The sequence below is a fragment of the Micropterus salmoides genome, unplaced genomic scaffold, assembly GCF_014851395.1.
Source record: "Micropterus salmoides isolate LMB-PRFRI ecotype aquatic unplaced genomic scaffold, ASM1485139v1 Ms_hic_scaffold_6, whole genome shotgun sequence".
Lineage (NCBI taxonomy): Eukaryota > Metazoa > Chordata > Actinopteri > Centrarchiformes > Centrarchidae > Micropterus > Micropterus salmoides.
This window is the reverse complement of record NW_024044348.1, coordinates 13,342,901-13,354,676: the sequence shown is the minus strand read 5'-3', so window position 1 is coordinate 13,354,676 and position 11,776 is coordinate 13,342,901. Positions and strand designations below refer to the sequence as shown.

Genomic DNA, 11,776 nt, shown 5'->3' with positions numbered 1-11,776 from the left:
GTTTGCGGACGATCAAGAGCTCCGCCACTGAAAGAAAACAGCGTGCCAACTCGTCTCGTTTCTCGTGCTTTTATTCTTGCAGCACAATAGCTTCTTTCTGGTTTGCGGCTTCAGCCAGAGCTAGCTTGACAAAAAATACTGACGCTTCACTGTTTACTTCCGGGGGAAAGGTCAAAAACGTCCTTCGAGGTTCTTCTGGTTTATGGGACAGATTTCTTAGTTGAAAGTACTTGAGTGAGTTATCAAGCCATCAGTGTCAAATATGTCGTCTAATAAACCCGTCGGACCTGCCTTACCCCCGATGTTCAGGAAGGAGGAGAGCGATGAAGAGTCTGTTAGTGAAGAAGGATGTAAGTGTACGACAAAATACCTTTTGTCAGAGACTATCAACCACCTTTATTTTCGGTTAAATGTTGTAAATTATATCGGTAAATCACTAATATTCATATCAGGTTGCTTTCCCTATAGTAGTTAATGTTTTTTTGTTGTAGTCTCTGGCCCTGCTTTGCCTCCTGGTTATAAACGGGGAGAGCTGTCGAGCTCCTCGGATGAACAGGAGGTGGCGGTCAAAAGAGCGAAAACAAGTCACACATCTGCAGACAGATCTGCAGAAAAGTAGGTTCATTAATGGACTAGAAGTTATAGAACAACTTTCAACAAACAAAACACTAACGTGTCCTTTGAACAGGGAGGAGAAAACAAAGGTTAAAGAAACAGATGATGATGGTTTCTTTGGACCAGCCCTGCCACCAGGATTTAAGAAACAACAGAGTTCACCAGAAAGGTGAGCCAATTAATTCTACAATGTGTTTCAGTGTTTTATAAGATGTGTACACAGTGAGTTGTGGATAAAAAGTGAATTATGGAAGCTGTAACTTCATAGTGTTCCCTCAGGCCACCTGTGCTTGGACCAGCTTTGCCTCCTGGGTTTCGCAGAGCAGCATACGAAAACAATGATAATGATGATGGTGAAGATGAAGAGAGTTTCCCAGGGCCTGCCCTCCCCCCAGGCTACCAGGTTGAGTCCTCCAGCAGCGAGGGAGAGGATGTGATTGGACCCATGCCACCCAAAGGCCCTATTCAAGACTCTGTGGCTCTGGACTTTGAGCGCAGAGCACGGAGGATGAGAGACAAGCTGACAGGAGATGTGAGTCCCCCCACCACACACAAATTTTATCTGCATAGTCTACACTGTACAAACTCTTCAGTTAAATGCTCACAGATTGACCTGAGGAATAAATGTCATAGCATAGAAGCACAATAACAATGTTTAAGCAAAATATCTTGCGCTGTTCCTTTTTTATGCCTCTTAAAGTTTTCCTCCCCTGCAGTCTGAATTCAGTCCCATGTGTATTTCTGTGTAAACAGGACACACCTGAGGTGCTGAGCAGAGAAACATGGATGACAGAGCTGCCACCAGAACTGCAGCACATTGGCTTGGGGGCTCGAACTTTCAAGAAGAGGTCGGGTCCAGAGAACAAGGATCGCTCCATGTGGACAGATACACCAGCAGACAGAGAGCGCAAGAACAGAGTAGCTAATGAAAGATAACTTATATACTTACATTTATTATTGGTTATTCTTATCAATCATGTTGTAGCCTATATATTACTTCCCTGTATTTCATGGGCCCATTCTTGTCTAATAGGAACGCCTTGAGAGAAAGATGAAGGGTGAGGCGGAGAAAGAAGATATCCCACAAGTCCCCCGGAAGGACTTGGAAATGGCAGAGAAAGTGTCTAAGTATAATGTAAGTGTTATTATCTCATTATTATTTTTTCCTAAATGTCCCCATATAGAATTTATGCCATATTTAATGTGCATTTTATAAGTGTTCACATTAAATTCAGGATTACTTAAATTTCTCAACCCACTCCCACTCTTATCAGGAGTCTAAACGTGCTGAGTCTCTGATAAGTTTGCACACAAAGACAATGAAAGAAAAAGCAAAGGAAAAGGCTGACAAACCAGTGGAGAGGAGACCATTCGATCGGGATGAAGACCTTCAGGTGAATCGCTTCGATGAAGCGCAGAAGCAGCGGCTGCTGAAGAAATCTCAGGAACTGAACACACGGTTCTCCCACAGCAAAGACCGAATGTTTTTGTAAAAAAATTTTAAAATGTGAAAATGTGCCGACTACCAATTACAGTCTGGCTGGTGACATTTTTGCAAAAAGTGTTTGTATAATATGGAATATGTTTCTACAGATAGTCATGTGTTATAAAAATGAAGAATTTAAATTGTTGGTCTATGATATAAACTAAACTGAACTAAATAGGCTATAAAAACATGACAGACATGTCCACTTATGGGAGTTCATGTCACTGAACGGGCAAATAATACTGGGAAAACTGGTATTGTTCATTTAGAAAAATGTAGCACCATGATTCATAATAGACAAAAATACCCCAACACAATTGCAATGATAAATGAAAATTTACCCAACTGTAAGTGTATGTAATGACATAAGATAAATTATTGGTTTGTTAAGTACTGAATCAGATCATCTCCTTTTGACGTAAGAAGTTTTGACCAATATTTAACAAGCCCTTTTTTATGACTGCTTTTTGGCCAACCAGATCAATAAAAACTTTGGCCCTCAATGCTCAACCTTGCTAGTAATGCAGCCCTTTGTATATTGTGATTGATTTATTTGATGTTATGTAAAACTTTGTACAGATTGCTGGAAAATCCATTGTTATGTTGCATTATCCTGTAGCTTTGCAATCTTCCATTTGTCCAATAAGAGGCTTTGCAAATTTGGCTTGTGTTTTTAAGTGGATTAAAGTTTGTTTTTTTTAAGCCCATATGTGTTGTTTTTTTTACCTATGAATTCTGATTTTTGAGCGTTTAAGGGACGTACTGCACATATTTGTCAAAAATAAACGATTGATTTGGACCTTCAGAGTCGCCATACTTTCTTATGTCTTTTGCGCATGTGTGTCGCGGATGCATTAACAAGCTAGCAGAAGCATAACTTAAAATCATGTCTGAGAAAGGAGAAGTGGATTTAACTGGTGCCAAGCAGAACACGGGTGTGTGGCTTGTAAAGGTGCGTATATAGCTTTTTAATAACGCTACTTAATGGGATATAGGAGAAGTTATTAATTTAAACACAAAGAAGGCTACAGTAATGTAGCTTAGCATCTACGGCTAAAGAAAGAAACCGTGCATTTAGCTAACGTTAGCTAAGTTCAGTAACTGTCTGTTATCTAAGTCACACTAGTCGGAACTAACGTTACTCGTAGCAAAATTATTTTTGATGCACGCCATAACCCTTTTGATTTAACTAGAGACCATCGTTTGGCGATACAGCTAGAGTAAGATAAACAAAATGTGGTCAGAGTAACAGCAGTGAAAGCTTTGTGCTTTCTGGTCTGTAGAAAAGCACCTTGGATGGATGGAAGACTTAATAACGTTAACGGTTTGCACAGCATAATATGTAACTGCCAAAGTAATTTTAGTAATATAGTTAAATCCTTACTTCATGCCTTACTGTCAGCCTTCGCAGCATGTGAAATTGTGAATGAACGTGGCTCCAGACCATTGTTCTCCAGACACATTTAACACATACCAACACTCTGGTTAGTTGTATAACTTCATGGCAACAGCAAAAACACGGTTTTTAAAGAAATTTGAACAATTAGCATGTGAGAAATTACCGCATATAAAAAGGAATAGCTCATACTTTTATGTTAATACCCCAAGGACCATTTTCATACAATATACCAATGTTTCTTCATGCAGGTGCCTAAATACCTTTCTCAGCAATGGGCAAAAGCGACTGGCAGAGGCGAGGTCGGGAAACTCCGCATCTGCAAGTATGTGAAACAACTGAGCATCAAAAAACAGCCGAAGCCAGCCTGCTATGCTAAATATGTGCATGTCTGTGTTTAAGCCAAGTGATGTAGTCTGTAAGCATCATGTGACTATTACATTTGTAAGGTGAAGAGAGGGAATGGAGATTTAGTGTGTGCTGGTAAAGGTTTTGTGGTGAACTAGATAGTTATAAGTTTTATTGTTCTACTATAACTAATGCATTTCAAATAATATCGAACACCTTGTCAATCAATTAATTTTTTTCCAATTATTTTATCTCCAAGGAAAGGAAACCAAGGAAAAGCAGAGGTAAGTGATGGTTGAAAGAAGCACAATGCATCCTGGTGATGGACATCTGCCACACAGTGTGTCCTTTTGCTCATCATTCTCTATTTACTGTCAAGTGTAGGGATGGAAGCATTAGTGAGAGCCAAAATATCATCTAATTTATTATGAGTTTGGGAAATGGATTACATTATGCTTAGCCATTGTATATAAGAGAAGCATATATAATTTAATTTAGCTATGCTTATGAGAGTTTTGTATACATGTAGCAGTTCATTTTAGTTATTAGTGTATTGGACACCGTATAGTGGAAGCCAGATCAAAAGTAAAGAAAGGGGGCTGCAAAGATGCAATCTGAATGACACTGCTCTTTACAGGTGTCTTTCACTTTGAACGAAGAGCTGACTGTGATTGAGGGTATAGAAGATAAGACAGTGTCTGCGCCCCGCGAGCACCCATTCACCATGCAGTCAGTGGGAGGTCAGACATTGGCGGTCTTCACCGAGACTTCATCAGGTGAGTTTCTGTTTTCATATTTTGATGCCAGAGAAAGCCAAGTCTCTGCTTTCAATGCCTGTGCTGCAAGACGAGGCACTTGTAGTAATCCGCCAATTGTATTAGTTTTCCGTGATGTGAAATATCTGTTTATACTAGCACAGAGGTAAGTTCTGTGTGATCAGGTGATGGAGGTGCACATCCTCCTACTCTTTGTACAGCTTGCTGTCTTCATGCACAGTCTTTCCCTTGCCTGCCCTGCTTGTCTCTATGTATTGTGAACAGAGTGTAAAGTTGTCCACAGTTTTAACAGAGTACATACAAGAAAAATACTGTTCATAGTGGATAAGTGAACACTAAATGGAAAACAGAAGATAGTTTTTTGGTTTGTAGTCTGTTGGAAATTTGTCTTCATTCAGTCTGATCTGTGTTTCTCTCTCTATGGGGAATTTTAGTTTCATTGTTTCATCTTCTGTCAGTCATTTACTTATGGTTTGACCTTTCCAGTCCACTGCCAATCACCTCAGCAGATTGGGTATCTGCTCAGGCATAATGGCCCCATTTGGAATTAATTTAACATAGAGTAGATCAACATCAACACAAATCATCGCTGAATTTGGAGTTGATTTAATTTGAGCACGTGTTTCTTTGGTTTGAATTTCACCAACTTTGTCTGCCCTCTTATTGTAATGTAGGTGTTTTGTTGCTATGGGTGCAGGTGAGCTTATGCTACTGTGCTTACTTTGGGACACCATCGTGTGTGTGTGTGTGTCTGTGTGTGTGGGGGCTGCACAGTTGAAATGGTAGGCTATACATCTTTTTTAGCCATAGACATTTGATAAGTACGACTTGATATGAAACTTGGCCAGTTGCTAAAAGAAAAGTTGGACACAATAAGACATCACAACATACAACATTCAGTAGAGAGGTAAAAACTTTTTTTTTTTTATCGAGAAATGCAACATACAGTGCATTTCTATTTTCTAAAAATGTATCCTGTTTCAAATAATTTCAGTATTTGTACAGCCCTGTCATGGTTGTGTATTTGTGGTGGGACAGGGTATCTGTGCTCGCTTGTTGGTAAGGGCATGCTTGCTTTGCTCACACACACGCGTGTGTTCTCGTCAGAGATTACGCCGAAGAGCTCTGTGTGATCAAACGTTTCCGTGTGCGACTAAACCCTAGGTGTGGTTCTTATTGTTCGATCCCCTCCTCCCTCCGTCTTCCATCCCCTGTATTTTCATGTTTACCATCCCTCCCTCCCTTCCTGTAGGCCAGTCAGAAGAGCGATCTGATGGCAGCAGCTCAGGTTCGGGGGCGGGGGCAGGTCCAGGTGAGTCCTCCATTTCGCCAGCGAGTGACAAAGTTGCACCACTAGAAATCAGACACACTTGAGTGTCTGTTATTTTTTGTTAATAAATGGTGTTTGTACACTGCTCAAAAAAATAAAGGGAACACTTGAACAACACAATGTAACTCCGAGTCAATCAGACTCCTGTGAAATCAAACTGTCCACTTAGGAAGCAACACTGATTGACAGTCAATTTCACATGCTGTTGTGCAAATGGAATAGACAACAGGTGGAAATATTAGGCAAATGGTTCTGCAGGTGGTGACCACAGACCACTTCTCAGTTCCTATGCTTCCTGGCTGGTGTTTTGGTCACTTTTGAATGCTGGCGGTGCTTTCACTCTAGTGGTAGCATGAGACGGAGTCTACAACCCACACAAGTGGCTCAGGTAGTGCAGCTCATCCAGGATGGCACATCAATGCGAGCTGTGGCAAGAAGGTTTGCTGTGTCTGTCAGCGTAGTGTCCAGAGCATGGAGGCGCTACCAGGAGACAGGCCAGTACATCAGGAGACGTAGAGGAGGCCGTAGGAGGGCAACAACCCAGCAGCAGGACCGCTACCTCCGCCTTTGTGCAAGGAGGAGCACTGCCAGAGCCCTGCAAAATGACCTCCAGCAGGCCACAAATGTGCATGTGTCTGCTCAAACGGTCAGAAACAGACTCCATGAGGGTGGTATGAGGGCCCGACGTCCATAGGTGAGGGTTGTGCTTACAGCCCAACACCGTGCAGGACGTTTTGCATTTGCCAGAGAACACCAAGACTGGCAAAGTCGCCACTGGCGCCCTGTGCTCTTCACAGATGAAAGCAGGTTCATACTGAGCACATGTGACAGACGTGACAGAGTCTGGAGACGCCGTGGAGAACATTGCCTGCAACATCCTCCAAGCATGACCGGTTTGGCGGTGGGTCAGTAATGGTGTGGGGTGGCATTTCTTTGGGGGGCCACACAGCCCTCCATGTGCTCGCCAGAGGTAGCCTGACTGCCATTAGGTACCGAGATGAGATCCTCAGACCCCTTGTGAGACCATATGCTGGTGCGGTTGGCCCTGGGTTCCTCCTAATGCAAGACAATGCTAGACCTCATGTGGCTGGAGTGTGTCAGCAGTTCCTACAAGAGGAAGGCGTTGTTGCTATGGACTGGCCCGCCCGTTCCCCAGACCTGAATCCAATTGAGCACATCTGGGACATCATGTCTCGCTCCATCCACCAACGCCACGTTGCACCACAGACTGTCCAGGAGTTGGCTGATGCTTTAGTCCAGGTTTGGGAGGAGATCCCTCAGGAGACCATCCGCCACCTCATCAGGAGCATGCCCAGGCGTTGTAGGGAGGTCATACAGGCACGTGGAGGCCACACACACTACTGAGCCTCATTTTGACTTGTTTTAAGGACATTACATCAAAGTTGGATCGGCCTGTAGTGGGGTTGATAAGTTTGATTTCCATTGATGATTTTTGTGTGATTTTGTTGTATGAGTATTTCATGAGATTATTTCATTCATTCAGATCTAGGATGTGTTATTTTAGTGTTCCCTTTATTTTTTGAGCAGTGTAGTATCACAATAGTAAGCCACATACATGTTTTGGAAGATGCATTCGTACCAAAACTTTAGACCCATTGTCTTCAGGTAGAGCCCAGTTTTGCCCCAAAGCATCACACGGGCCTCTTCTGTTTTAGAGCACAATTGGAATTCATGTTGAGCTTTTGCACCATCTTTGCTGGAAAATGGGAATGGGAGTCTGTGGTTAGACTGGTGGACACTGGGCTTGAGCAGAGTGCTACCTGCCCAAGCTGATGGTTGTGATCCAAGTCCAGTTGTGACATTGTGTTGGCAAAGGGATTTAATGTCTTGACTGTTAGTTTAGATCTTCTTAATCTAAGTACATTAGCAAACATTTTCAAAACTACATGTAAATAGGCTCAGACTCTGAGATGTGATCAAGTGGTGCTTTCAATTATGTGTTAATGAATTGGGGATTTTTCGTGTTCTTTTACCTGCTCTGTATTTAAACCTAATTGGTGTAGATCACTCATTCACATAATTTTCTTTTCGATTGATGAAACTAATAAAGCTGTTGTATAGTTGGTCCTCAGCTACCATGACAAGCAGACTCTGGCTTACCCCTGGAAGGCCAAAGCTATATCTGAATAATTGATTGGTATACTCAAGTATACAAATGCACAATAGCATAGAAACAACTACACATGGTGCATGTAAAGAAGCCATATGAAAGAAACTGAAGAAATCTGTTTCTTCAGTTTCAACAGGACAATTGCACTGAATTGGGGAGTTTTTGGTAGAAGAAAGAGAAATACATTGATTAATCGGAATTAACTGTGGAAAGAATAACAGTAATAGCACTGTGTGTGTGCGCGTGCGCGTGCCAAGGTGGCCTTTTGTGGTGTGTGGGGGGGGGGATTTTTTTTTATATATGTCAGCTGTAACATTTGACAGATTATAAGTGCCGTTACTGACCCTTAAATGCTCTAACATCTTACTTAAGGGAACTAGACACATAACTAGCAAAAGCAAACTGTTTGAGTGTATTATTTCTCTCTGTAAACACGTTACCCAATCGTTCTATAATAGTGTCTCTTCTTTTATCCTTTCTCTCTTACACACATGCAACAGCTCACCCTTTCTTGTGTATGAGATAAACATGCACTAAATACGCATCGGGACATGTGGACTTCATTGAGGTTTTAATTAATTCTCCTCTTCTTCAGATAAAATAGCCTTGGAGGGAGTTGTAGTGCAGAGAGCAGAGTGCAGACCTGCTGTCAGTGAAAGCTATATGAGGCTGAAGAGGTGAGTATTTTCAAAATGGTGTGCAAACACAAGCTGGTATATTAAGGACCCGAACCTGCATTCCATTTGCAATGTTGGATGTAGGACTGTAACTTATTGTGTATGTATGTCTTTTAACTATTTGTGGACATCTTAATGGCATTGTTTCATGTGTATTGCATGTTCTTTTTTTAAATATGTCTCTACGTATAGATAAACTTGATTTTGAAAAGTAGAAACCCTTGTAAAATTAAATATACACTTTAACTCCTTTTTGTAATTTGAATAATTTAAGAATCAAAGGTAATCTTTCAAATTTTAAAGACACTAAAAGCACACAAATAACATATTATTAATGATAATGCAGAGCTATTGTATTAAATTGCAGTACATCATACAGATGTGTTGTTTTTTTAAATAGGTCACTCCGTGTACACAGTATCTGTCTTTTATTGTACTTGGAAAGTAAACTAATTGTCATCGTCTTAACAGGTTACAAATTGAAGAGTTGTCCAAGCCAGTCAGGCTGTCACAACAGTTGAAGAATCCTGTCACCAACAACTACAAACCTGTGGCCAACCATACTTACAATGTAAGGAATAAACCCTACAGGGGATCGTCTTGTTTCATTAATCTACTCAGTTAATTTTCATAGAAAAAAGTTCCATGGAAAATGTAGCCTGCACATAAAACCTACAGTTGCATGCTATGCTTACAGTTAAGTATTCACCATACATGAAACGCCCATGGATGCTTATTTTCAACCCGTTGCTACTAATAATGTATACTTTTACATTACTGCTAAGCATATTGTTAACCAAGGGATGAACTTCTTTTCTCAAGCAAAGTTCTGGTCTTTTTTCACATTTATGTTCCTACAAAATGGAAACTTGAGGGAGAGTAACATATTGCATTCTTTAGAAAATGATTACTAGTGTTTAAATGTTACTTTAATGAAGTAATAAACTTGTCACATGCAAAGCCACTGGTATGGCTCTGTAAAGTGTAGCCCTATATGCGATACCTGAACTGTCTGTTTTTTGTTTTTCTGCAGCTTGAGTATGAGAGGAAAAAGAAGGAGGAGGGCAAGAGAGCAAGAGCTGACAAACAGCAGGTGCTGGACATGTTGTTTTCTGCTTTTGAGAAGCACCAGTACTACAACATCAAAGACCTGGTGGATATCACCAAACAGCCTGTGGTAAGACTAGAGGGCAATGTAAAGGCTGTAGTTACTACTGTTTATACCGACTGATTTCACAAAATCAGAGATGGGCACTATTTGTCTTTACTTTTAAGTATTTTGTTATTGGTATTTGACAGGGCTGAAAAAGATACTTTAGAGGCGAGTCATTTTGTATTCTCAAAATACATAAAAACAAGACCTGGTCAGAATGTAGTATATGGTTGGACCTCTCATGAAACCATGAAGGCCTTTTTGCTCTATTTAACACAACCCTCCCTTCTTCAGTTCCATCTAAGATGGTTCACAGCTGCAGGAATAATATTGCATCTGCACAGAGGGCAGGTTAACACCAGAAATATGACTTTAGAACTTAAAGTCAACTAAATGGGCTGGTTGGTTGCGTCTCAGCAATGTCTGTTTTTGAATTGGACAGAGAGCAAGTTTCTACATACTGTACAGGACTATTTTCAATATTTTTGTTTTTCCACTTTTGCATAGATGCAGCAGTAGCATTCAACTTGATGTTCTTCCTTCCACTATGGTTCAAACTCCAAACAGCCTTGTGTACATTAGAAAAATCTAAATGTTCTGCAATCATGTACAAATTCAGAAGAACAAATCTGTTTTCCTCCTATATTGATACATTTAGGGGTATTTTATAACATACATTTTGAGAGAGACATTTTGGTGTATCTTTGCCCATTTCTGCACACTGTACTACTGGCCAAGAGAATTACATTTACAATAATGAATTCAAAATGTAGGCCAGAGCAAGACTTTTGATTCCTGTTTTTGATTAAACAACACTGCTTGTTATACCCTGAAAAAGCAACTAAATCTGGGTCACTTATCAGGCCATGGGTTGTCTGCTGGCCCTGATGAACATTTTTCAGTTTTACCGCAATCAATACAGTTGGCTATTAGAATAAAATGATTAAATGCTGTTGTCTACTGTATTTGAATATAACTCTGGTATCTCAACTTTAAAAGATTTGTGGCGCAGCTCTTTCTGTTGAAGGTTTTCATTATATGCAGTTGTTATAGCTTTGATTCACTGAAAGTATTATATTGATCTTTTCTAATATTTGTTCCTTTTTCCTTCTCCCAGATTTACTTGAAGGAAATCTTGCGTGATATTGGCATCTACAATGTGAAGGGAACACACAAGAATACCTGGGAGCTCAAGCCCGAATACAGACATTACCAAGGCGAGGATAAGACTGACGAATAGCTCCTGACCTTCCCAAGGCTGATACACCACCTCTTCATTTGATGGGGGTCCCTCCTGTAACAGGCCTTGGTTGGATGTGGGAGTTTTCTGATTTCCTTGCATCAGGTCTGGAAAAAGAACATGCTGGAGGATGAGGTTAACAGATGGATTTGTTTTATCCTTGTAGGGAAAATTTTTAAGTTGTACCCAAGTGTGCATCATTTCCCTCGCAACTCCAGCACAAAAAAGGAAAATCCCCCTGTAATTGAATTAGTTCTATCCAGAGGAACAGGATGTAGCATTTTAAGCAGATGCATTTACAAGCTGTTGTCAGTGATCAATATTCTGACAAGTATACAGAGGTAAGGGGGTTTAAAGCTTACAAGGATGGATGTGAGAGTTGGCTTTCACCACTAAGCTTATGTGCAGAGGAAGTTCCTTGTGAGACTTTAAATGACATTGTGCATTCCCCTTAATACAATAAGGTCTCTACAGCAAGACTTGGGAAAATTTTAGGTTACTGTAGTAGCCTTTTGTGCACCATGTTGCGTTAGCAAATGTAATTTTTAACATGTTTTGTTAGAAATAAATGTTTCTAAAATTTGTTAACCCTGTATTTTTACACTTTATTGTATCTACTGTAGT

General features: G+C 40.6%; 2 protein-coding genes across 3 annotated transcripts; both read left to right on the top strand.

The window, feature by feature from the left end:
- Window positions 1-150: 150 nt before the first annotated feature.
- Window positions 151-2,813, top strand: gpalpp1 (GPALPP motifs containing 1). Its single transcript, XM_038700500.1, has 7 exons — window positions 151-350; window positions 492-615; window positions 689-784; window positions 895-1,147; window positions 1,369-1,533; window positions 1,649-1,750; window positions 1,890-2,813. Exons 1-7 carry the CDS (start codon window positions 263-265, stop codon window positions 2,106-2,108), a joined length of 1,047 nt encoding a protein of 348 aa, XP_038556428.1. The 5' UTR covers window positions 151-262; the 3' UTR covers window positions 2,109-2,813.
- Window positions 2,814-2,908: 95 nt separating this feature from the next.
- gtf2f2a (general transcription factor IIF, polypeptide 2a) lies at window positions 2,909-11,736 on the top strand. 2 transcript variants are annotated; one of them, XM_038700501.1, is made up of 9 exons: window positions 2,909-3,053; window positions 3,749-3,822; window positions 4,105-4,129; window positions 4,483-4,621; window positions 5,874-5,933; window positions 8,678-8,759; window positions 9,231-9,330; window positions 9,793-9,936; window positions 11,030-11,736. In XM_038700501.1, the coding sequence occupies exons 1-9, from the start codon at window positions 2,988-2,990 to the stop codon at window positions 11,150-11,152; spliced, it is 813 nt and encodes a 270-aa protein (XP_038556429.1). In that variant the 5' UTR covers window positions 2,909-2,987; the 3' UTR covers window positions 11,153-11,736. The 2 variants fall into 2 exon arrangements, with proteins under 2 accessions (XP_038556429.1, XP_038556430.1); XM_038700502.1 differs by lacking the exon at window positions 5,874-5,933.
- Window positions 11,737-11,776: the final 40 nt, after the last annotated feature.